Source organism: Lutra lutra, chromosome 4 (assembly GCF_902655055.1).
Source record: "Lutra lutra chromosome 4, mLutLut1.2, whole genome shotgun sequence".
NCBI lineage: Eukaryota > Metazoa > Chordata > Mammalia > Carnivora > Mustelidae > Lutra > Lutra lutra.
Genome location: NC_062281.1, coordinates 125,638,414 through 125,649,124, shown reverse-complemented (window position 1 = coordinate 125,649,124; position 10,711 = coordinate 125,638,414). Strand labels below are relative to the sequence as shown.

General features: G+C 34.6%; 1 protein-coding gene across 3 annotated transcripts in view; it reads right to left on the bottom strand.

Annotated features, from left to right (window-relative positions):
• Positions 1 to 3,838: 3,838 nt before the first annotated feature.
• The window catches only part of SYDE2 (synapse defective Rho GTPase homolog 2), a 48,630-nt gene continuing 41,757 nt past the window's right edge, over positions 3,839 to 10,711 (bottom strand). Inside the window, exons 6-7 of one of the 3 annotated variants that reach the window (XM_047727376.1) lie at positions 6,758 to 6,805; positions 6,073 to 6,204 (exon numbers count right to left, since the gene is read on the bottom strand). In XM_047727376.1, the coding sequence (XP_047583332.1) occupies positions 6,785 to 6,805 (21 nt within the window). In that variant the 3' untranslated portion in view covers positions 6,073 to 6,204; positions 6,758 to 6,784. Of the gene's footprint in view, positions 6,205 to 6,757; positions 6,806 to 10,711 lie in introns of all 3 variants that reach the window. The other 2 variants (XM_047727375.1, XM_047727374.1) reach the window with 2 other exon arrangements.

Genomic DNA, 10,711 nt, shown 5'->3' with positions numbered 1-10,711 from the left:
ATAAATGTCCATCATTTAATCAAATAGTATAGTACACAGAAATCTCCATCTTCTTCCTCCCCCAATTTCCAAAGCAGGTTACTAACTGGGTTTTCAGAGGTAGCCTCTGAAGTGGCATTTGAGCACAGACATGAAATGACCAAAAAAGGCTACTCAAGGAAAGTCTGGATGAGGAGCATTCCGCACAGAGGAAATGGCAAGTGGAGAGATCCTAGGACAGAAAGGAAGTTCTCAGCGTTGCTAGAGCACAGGGAGCAAAGGAAGAACCTAAGGAAAGGATACAGTTTCTTTTAAAAGAGGACTTCGGCTTCTGTGGATAGAACGGATTGTGAGTGTGGGGAGAGGAGAGTGATAGCAAAGAGAGGGAACAGGGAGAGATTGAGAGATGACGTAGCTCGGTTTAGAGTGTGAACAGTGACAAACCTATGTGTACGGTTTCAGGATATATCGTAGTCAGAACTTTGATGGGTTGGGAAAGGTGGAGTAAGAGAGAGACTCCAGTTTGGGGGCATATGGTGAGATGAAGACTAAGGAAGTGTTGTGGATATTTGTCACTGTCAGGGTGCTGGCTTCTGAAGCCCCTTCTTAAATTCATAGAATTTACCTTGGTGTAAATTCCAAGGAAAGGGTGCGAGAGAATTGTTCCCCGTCACCTGGAAGCTGGGGCACCACCGAATGCTTCTGTCAAGGACACTGAATCAGGAATGATGCAGCAGAGCAGGGGTTTCATGACTAACTCCAATGGTGTGCATGAGCTGTGTTTGGTGGCAGTATGCTAAGCAGGCAGAGCCTTGGTTGCTGTCATTCTGATCACCAAGCCTCTCCTAATTCTGCTTATTTTCCAAGTCTATTTCTCCAGCTTTCCCATTAAAAAAAAAAAAAAAATGAGGTATGACTTACATGAAAGGCAAGAATCTTAAGTATGGAACTTCATATGTAAACACCTGTGTAATTTCTACCTCGATCAACATATAAACTATTTTCAGCACCCTGTAACAGTCTTCCCTCTGAAACATTGTCTGTTGTTGTTGTTTATGAATTCCATTTCTGCGTGAATTAGCCAGTCAGTTTTTGGCTAAGTCAGAAAGCAACCAAGAACTCTGATTTCTGGCACTTCCATGTTTATCAGACATGAGACTTACTGAATTAAAAATGAGCCTTGGGCTGGGAAAAGAGCAAAAGAGCATTCCTCTTCATACCAAAGTCCTCAAGTCTGTAAGACTCAAATAAAAACTTATTATTAAACATATTTCAATTTGATCCCTTTCCAAGTACCTAAAAGTTGGTATCTTTAAATTATAAAATCCTAAACCTTAAAATTCTTCTGTCTGGAAACATTAATTCTTTTCAGGAACCATATCACTACCCACAACCTGTTTCTTTGGGGTTCCTAATATAAAGCCACACATCTGAAGTTTTCCAGAGTTAGATTACGAATTGGGCTTTGATATGTATATATGTATTTACTCTTCCTGCTTTCTTAGTCTTGCAGTAACTATTGGCATCATTACCAGGTATAGAAGCATTAGTACTTACAGTTAACAGCATATTATAAGGTATTTTGATAAATACTACATTAATAAAAAACTTCATTGTGTAAGACTGGTGAATTATAGACCTGTACCCCTGAAACCAATAATACATTATATAGTAATAAAAAAAATAGCAACTTCCACTACAAGCTGCTCACCTAAAAAATGTAATGGTCACCTCAATCTCATTTGATAGTAACTCCATGCTTCAGTTGCTCAGGCCTTGCCCCTTTCTCTCAGGGTCCACTGGCAGATTCTTTCAGCTTCTACGTTCAAAACACATCCAGAATACAACCAATTCTCACCACCTCTCTTGCTTCTTCCCTGGTCCAAACCATCATCTTTCTTGCTTGAATTACTGCAAAACTTGATGCAAGAAGGTAAATAGAAATGCCTTCACAGTTCTAAAGGGAAGGGAGTTGGAACCTAGAACTGCAGGTCCAATCAAAATGAAGTATAGGTTAAAAACAAAGGCCTTGTCTGATATGCAAGGACTCAAAACTTTCTCTCAAGCACCCTTCTTGTGTGGGGGGGTGGGGAGGGTACAAGGGGTGACAAGAGCTGTGTGTTGGAGGGAACTACTTATATACTTCAGCAAACAAACAAAATCCCTAAATTTTAGAGAGTGAGATACATAACAGAATATAGGAGTGCTAGGAAAACATATATCCCAGGATGACAGCTGAAAACCACATTGTCCACATTTGATAAAGTTGATTAAAAAGCTTAGGATGATCTCAGGGTTTTACTGAAGAAGATATTTTTCTCTTCTCAAAGAAAAATAAAAGCAAAAATGTACTTCACGAATCCCAGGATGAGCGCTAAAAGCACTTTAAACAAATCTGGTAATTCAAGAGCATGATAAAAAGAAAAATAAAAATCAGCAAAAGCCATGACCCAGTTATGAAGCAAATAGCACACAGCATGATTTGGAGAAGTTGATGGCTATAAGATAAAATAATCCATTTGACCTTTGCTTGGAATATTCTGCTTAAATAAGCATAGACTTCAGCACATACTATTGGATATGTAAGAGAAAAAACCATCTGGCTAAGCTGTAAATGCTTTTGCATAACCCAGTGCATAATGGCTATTGATTTGTAGTTTTTAAAATCAACGTATTAAGGAAAAGCCTAAGTCAAATACAGTTCCCCCAAATAACATAATCTATTAATGTTGATTATATCAACTAATTGTGTAACTTAGAGAAATTAAGAGGTAAAGGGCAGTAATGGGCTGAAGGAAAGTATAGCATTGGTCATTTCTGCAATGGTAGTGAGCCAAGAGATACTGTTTTAAACAAATGGATGAAGAAACAAAGATTATTAAAGTTATAAAGGAAACTGAAAGAAGAACTAAAAATATCAAATGGGGAGGAGGAATGGACATGGCTTGTCATTCATACTGGACAATCAACAGATACTACTCAAATGACAAATCAAGAAACAGCAGCAGCAAACCTAGACCCAGTGATGAAGGCCATGCCTACTTGAGGAATAGAAGGCAGCTGTATCGCTGAGGAGCAGTGCTGGTGTGAATGGCAGGGAGGCTCACTTTTAATCTCTATCCGTCTGAGTTGCTTGAACTTTATTTAGGTACATGCACAAAAATGAAAATTGTTGGGGGTGCCTGGGTGGCTCAGTGGGCTAAAGCCTCTGCCTTCGGCTCAGGTCACAATCCCAGAGTCCTGGGATCCAGCCCCACATCAGGCTCTCTGCTGGGTAGGAAGCCTGCTTCCTCCTTTCTCTCTGCCTGCCTCTCTGCCTACTTGGGATCTCCGTCTGTCAAATAAATAAATAAAATCTTTAAAAATGGAGCACTGGGTGTGGTGCAAAAACAATGAATACTGTTATGCTGAAAATAAATTTTAAAAATTATAAATAAATAAATAAATAAATAATGTCTATTTAAAAATAAAATAAAATTAAAATTGTTTTTGATCCTAAAAGATGTCAGGACTGGTAGACTAGAAGGGAATGATAGCTGATAGTCTAATAGTGCAGAAAGAGCAAATATAAAAACTCAAAAAGTCTTGAAGTTAAAGGTCATTAAAGTAAAGGCATACTGAGGGTTGTTGGAGGGAATGGGGTGGCTGGGTGATGAACATTCATTGGGGAGGGTATGTGCTATGGTGAGTGCTGTGAATTGTGTAAGACTGATGAATCATGGACCTCTACCCCTGAAACAAATTATATATATGTTAATTTTTTGAAAGAGTTGAAATAAAATAAAATGAAGTAAAGGCATAAGCTTACTGAGCACTACTAAATACAGCACAGTCAATAAAAGAGATTTATAGTCAGGACTCATGATTTAGACAACATAAATGTTTAGTATTTTCTATTTAAGATGGCAGAGATTAAACTACTCCCATCCAAAATTATATAACAAGATACATCTGGCCTTTAAAGCATTTCAGATTTTGGAAAATTCAATTCTGGACCCAAAAATAGTGTTACATGTATTTAACGGGTAACATTCGATTGTCCAATACTCTAACACATTTGTTTAAAAAGAATGACATCAAAGTAAGTAATCCTTAAAATCATTATGATAATTAATAGCATGACACCAAAGTTATAATACTTTAATAAAATTTTACATTTCTGGAACAACTTATTCAATTCATTCAATATACATGATATAGCAAACAAAAACATTTAAAGCACATTTCTTTTGACTGTTTATTCAATATATATACCTGTCACATGTTTTTTTGGTATTCTTCTGAACTATTATACAAAGCTTTAAAAAATGAAATTTTCATATAAAAATAGTTATTTATCTGGCTTTTTAACAGTTGAGTTTTCAAATTAAATAACAAGGTGTTCTGTTTATCAATGTATATTACATAGAAATAGTTAAATACTTTAATATTTAGAAAAACATCAAGAAGTCAGTTTTCTAAAGGCTACTACGTCTTTAGTTGGTGATCCAGATTTTATTTATAATTTTAAAATTACATGTTCTGTGGGTATAAAAGTTTAAAAAAATACATTCCAATTTAATTTAAAAGGCTTCTAAATTTACATTTTCAAACACTGCTGTGATTGCTATAGTGACTATCTTGTAATATACTTAGCCAAAATAAGTTAATTTTTCAAAATCAGTAACATGGAGTATGCTGGCAAGATTTCTTTCTAAACAAATAAGGGTAATTATAAAGTCAATGTTATCGATATACTACTACAAATAAATATGTTTAAAGTATAATTACTTTGTTTTAAAAAGCAGGACATAAAAATGCATAGAATAGGTGAAGATTTTTAATGCAAATCACTAGTGCAGAAAACTGGGTTCTTAATTCCTTAAGATAGTAGAGGATTTCAGTTTAAAAGATGACTTCTCACTAGGGATATTGTGACTTTCTGCAAATCAAAAAAAGAAAGGCTCTTATTTCTATTCAGCTGCTTCTAGTGTTTTGGTTCAAGTGTTTCTATGGAACTCCTTTAACTTAAATGTTCTTTCCCTGAAAAAGACATTTTAAGCTAATAATTTTGGCCTCATGACATACATACTTTAAAGATACATGTGATTCTGCAGCCAATGCCTCCCCCATTCTAATATCTATCCACATATGCACTTATAAATAGACACTTTTCCAGGATTATAAAAATATTTAATTTTCATAAGCTTAAATAATTACTGAATGTTAATACAGAATACATTAATATTTGTATAATTTTACTTTTATTTATAAAAAGGTTTTTTATAGCAGCATTTGCATTGCAAATGAAATATGATCAGATGATGCTGCAGTGTACATGGACCCACACTGCAAACCCGACGGAGCAGCTGCCACGTTCCTCTAAAAGAAACATCTGTTTCAGCTACAAAGGAGCAGTTCCTATAACTTACAAAAGCTGTGAGGGGCTAATAACTTATCTGAACCTTATAAGTGCATTTAAAAGTTATCTCCATAGAATTGGCCATATTTGTTAAAAATAGTCACAAGGCCAAGTTATCTCTGCCCCCAGAAAAATTTTCTAATGAGATAAGTAAAAATTATATTAATGAATAGAGTTTTTAATTGAATCACATGAACTAACTAAAAATTAATGGCATTTTCAAGAGTAAAAAAATAAAACCATCACAGTGAGAGGTATAAGATAGTGAGAAAGACTGATCAGAAATTTAAAACATTACAAAAAAGCAAATTAAAACTCTCAATCTCAAACACTCATATTAAGCTTGTTTTTGTTGAGTTCACGCTCCAGATTTCCGATCAAAGTATCAATACTTTCTTGTAGGTCTTTAAGATTGACTTTTCGATCCACGGTAGACTCAATTGTCTGCATTGTCAAGTATGTCTGAAATGTGTACTCTTTGGACATGGGTACTGGCTGTTCAATCATTATATCTTGTCCATACATTTTGCTACAGTTTTTTCCATCTTCTCTATCTTCCGAAGGGACGTTATCATAATCTACATCATTTAAATTTTCTTTTGCATTTAAAAAGTAGTTTTCTCCACAACTGCTCCAGTCTCCTGCATAACGATTGCTAACTGGACTGTCTAATCTGGTTTGCCTTGGTCTAAGTATTCTTGATGACTCGGTACCACTCAAATTTAACAGGCAAGGTCGTTCTTTCCTCCTCCTCAAGTAATTTAGAGAAGACTTCTGCTCTGGAAACAAATTGTCTGTTGATTCTTTGACAGTTAAACGTTGCACTAGAAACAAACAACAAATTTGCTTAGTCACAGCCATCCAACTGGCCTTAAAAAAACAGAGCAAAGATAAGCCGTTTAATAATCAACTACAAACATGCATTAAAAAAAACATGCATACTATTAAAAAATAGCATTCCATAATTACTTTTTTCTATCACCAGAAATAATCAAGATTAGGGACAGAAGCTAGGAGAATGTTCAATGGTGCTAATTCATGCCATATCATAACATCCCCAAACAAATTTCTGATGTTGATTAACTTTCGGTGCAAGTTAATTATTATCTAGCTATAATTCAAACAGTAGCTAAGCTGGTAGCTTCTTCTAAATTAAAAGCTACAGTAAAAAGCAGGCAAGGCATGTTGGTGTACAAAAAAAACAAACAAACCAGAAGTTCCTTCTGCAAACATCTAAATGAGGCAAAGACATCTAAAGTGCTCACTCTAACCTTTGTGCTTTTTTGCAATTCTATTAGCAGCGGTGTCAAAATTTACTAAGCAGCCCAAATTTCACTTTGATAAAATGCACAAATACTAGACTTGACCACTAGTTACCTGAGTTTGATTACACAGCATTAGCTACTAATAGTCTTCATTTATTGCCTGAAAACAGTACAGATACTTTATTTTCCCATTCTGGTTAGGTATTTAACAATCTCGAATAATATTCTTATTAAAATTCATTTCTTCTAAGAGTATACATTGTGCTGGCCATACAGATTACTATAGATAAACACATCATGAAAAACCCAGGCTTTACTGTTTACCCTTTCTGTGAATATTGGACAAAACATTTGTCTAGGGTTCTTCTGTATATAAAAGGACTTAAATGTTGAGGCATAGCTTTTAAAAACTGTCCATAATGCCTTTTTCTTTTTGCTTATTTTCCATTAATAAATGCCTCTCCATTTATACTTTCTTTCACTAAGATACATATTATCAGTGTGAATATATTATCAGTAGTAACACACCCACTTTTCACACTCCAACATATAAAGAATGTTTGTTTCCTACTGTAGAAAATAAGATAATAAAAAAATAATATAAACATGTATATAGTGCTAGTTTTCCAGACTTACAGGGACCTTAATAACATTTTCAGATCATATCTTTTTACTTAGATTTTATTAAAATACTTGATAACTATCTATAGGTATGTTTTTAACATGTCCATTTGTCTATATTTCTATGATGGCCAGTATATATAATTATGAATAGCTAACAAACTCTTGATCAAAAATTTCTGGAAAATAAAGGTCTGATATTTACTTTAAATTGATCTTTAATAACAGTATTAATATATAATGCCCCATGCCATTAATTGATACAATTACAGAAGGAATATCTGAATTTTTTCTACTGTTTAATTATTCAAATTCTTTTTTCTCCTCTAGCTGCTAATCTTCTTGCCTTTCTCCCTCATTTTCTGTGCTATTCCTGTTCTTAGTGCTTAAGTGTCAAGACTATTGTTTTCATTACTTTGCTAACCTTGAAGTCATTTGGTTTGTGAACCAACCAAAGTAAAAAAAAAAATTTTTAAGTAAGCTCTGTGCCTTGGCAACATGGGACTTGAACTCATAACCCTCAAGATCAAGAGTCTCATGTTTTACCAACTGAGCCAGCCAGGAGCCCCAAAGTAAAACATTTTTTATTTTTTGTTGAGCTTATCTTGTTGTGCCCCTATCTCTAACATTTACCTGCAAAACCCAGATTTATTCTGTTGCCAGTTACTTAAAGTTGTTTAAATAAACCCTTATTCAAACATGATCTTTGTATATTTTCTTGGAAAACATTTAGGAAACCAATTATAATATTTTATATCTTTTAGACAAAAAATTCAGTTTCTGAAAAATTGACTTCACTGACTTTTTAAACTATAATGGTGGAGTGATTTCCTATTAAAAATGCAGAGAAAATGTCTAATTTTAACCCCAAAAGGGAAGTTCTAGTTTCCCAGCATTATGACTGCCCATCTTCAACAGAATAAAATTTAAAATGCAATCTATAAAGTTGCTGAAAATGTTTCAAAATGTAATGATAAATACTAAGAAACTTAATTTTCTTATCTTGTTCTACTGACAGATTTATATTTTTAATCACTTTATTAGTCTTTTATCTATAGCATAACTGCCTTATTTAACAGAATATATTAAGTGCCTAGATAATGCCAAACACCACTGTCTTAGAACTTGGGTTCTAAGGGTAAGCAAAATATAATCCCTGACCTTATAAAGCTTACTCTAGTGAGAAAAATGAAAGAAAAAGGAATAGGAAAAAAAATTATAGCTTTTCCCCAAAAAACCTGCCCCAAATTTACTCATCATAGAAAATGTGCTACAGCAAACAGCTGGTCTAGGAGTTATACTCTCTCTAAAGCTATTTCCCCATCTGTAAAGAGAAAGTAAATTTTAATATTCTTCTTAAAACAGCAAAACCACTTTTAAAAAGCAACAATTTTATAAAAATCCAATACATAAAAAAGATGAAAAGAAGACTATTTTGATCAAAAGGGAAGTGTGTTTACATTTTGTTCCCTCACCTGCTGCCAATCTGGCTCCGAAGCTGCTTCCAAAGAACCTTAGGGCTTGGCAGAAGACAATCTGAAATGCCACTGGCGGGATGATTTTTACCTTCTAGTGCCAATATGCTAGAATCCTAACCAATCACTTTGCAGATAAGATTTTTCCAATGGAAAGCTTAAAGCAAATTTTATTATTGCCCCAAATTAAAAAACAAAAAATAACACAAAAAGTTAAAATAACGAAGCCACGTGGGTGGGGGGAGGGTGGAACCAACTTTTTTTTACCTCCAGAGGAGAAGGGGAAATCCCAAAATACAAAAATAAGTAAGATATGCATCTAGCAAAGCGGGTCAAACCCTTCTACTTGGTGCCTAGAGATGGGCATTCACCAAGTTCATACACTATGGCCCTTTCTCTGTATCACTACCAACTTACTCAGGCTCAGTAACAGTACCACTTCTACTTGATGTTTGCCTTTCCTTCAATCCAAAAGCAAATGATTTTGAGGGCCACATTAACCAGTATTTATTCTCATCTTTTTGCCCTTTATCTGAGGTACTATAACTAAAGAAAAATACAGGTTATAGAAAAGGGGGCAGGTTTTTTTTTTGTTGTTTTAATTGAAGTACAGCTGACGTACGTTTATATCACTTTCAGATGTAAACACAGTGAGTCAACAATTCTACAGATGACACAACGCTCCCCATAGCAGGCGTAGTCACCATCTGTCACCAACGTTATTACAATGACATTGACTATGTTCCCTATGCCGCCCTTTTCATCTCCAGGACTTGATTTGATTTGGTAACTGGAATTCAGTGTTTCTTAGTCTTCTCCACCCATTTCACTCCTCCCTCCACCCACTGCCTCTCTGGGAACCAGCAGTTTGTTCTCTGTACTTACGAGTGTATTTCAGGTTTTTGGGGGGTTTTTTGTTCGGTCGTTGACTTGTTTTGTTTTATGGATTCTATATGTAAGTAAGATTATATGGTATTTATCTTTGTCTGACTTATTTCACTTAACATGATATCCTCTTGGTCCATCCATGTTGTTCTGAATGGCAAGATCTCCTTTTTTTAAATGGCTGAATAATACTCCATAGTGTATATGTGGGTGTGGTGTGTGTATCACATCTTCTTTACCCTTTTGTCTACTAATGGGCACTTAGGCTGCTTCCATATCTAGGCTACCATAAAGCTGCAATGAACACAGGAGCGCGTACATCTTTTCAAATTCATGTGTTCATTTCTTGGGTAAATACCCCAACAGTAGAATTACTATATTGTATGCTACTTCTAATTCTTTGAGGATCCTCCATACTATTTTCCATAGTGGCTGCACCATTTACATTCCCAACAACACTGCACGAGGGTTCTCTTCTTCCCACATCCTCACCAACACTTGTTACTTCTTGTCTTTTTGACATTATTCATTCTGACAAGTATGAAGTGATATATCACTATGGTTTTGATTTGTATCTCCCTGAGGATCAGTGATGTTGACCATCTTTGCATGTGTCTGTTGGGCATCTGGATGTCTTCTCAGGAAAAAGGTCTATTCAGGTCCTCCAGGACAGTTATTTTTAAATAACACTAAACTCTGATACAGAATTAATGATAAAGAAATCAGGTACTTATAGTAAACTCCAGGTAAGCAAGTTTTCATTTGTCAATGATGAAGATGGCTCCTTTCCCAATTCCTGATGCTTATTAGAATTAAAGCAGTTGTAGGAAAAAACTATAGGAACACATATTTAAAACTTTAACCTGGGAGCTCCCTTCTGTTGGGTACCAAATACAGAAATCAAACCAATTGATCCAGAACCTCTTGATTCAGGGATTTTAAAATATAATGATATATACTAATTTGGTTAAAATTAGAAGTGTTTTTAAAGGTCTGCATTTGAAGAAAGCAAAAATTTTAACTTTATAAACTTACAAGTTGACCTTTTTATTCACTTTCTATAATTAATTTGATTTTTTTAAAAA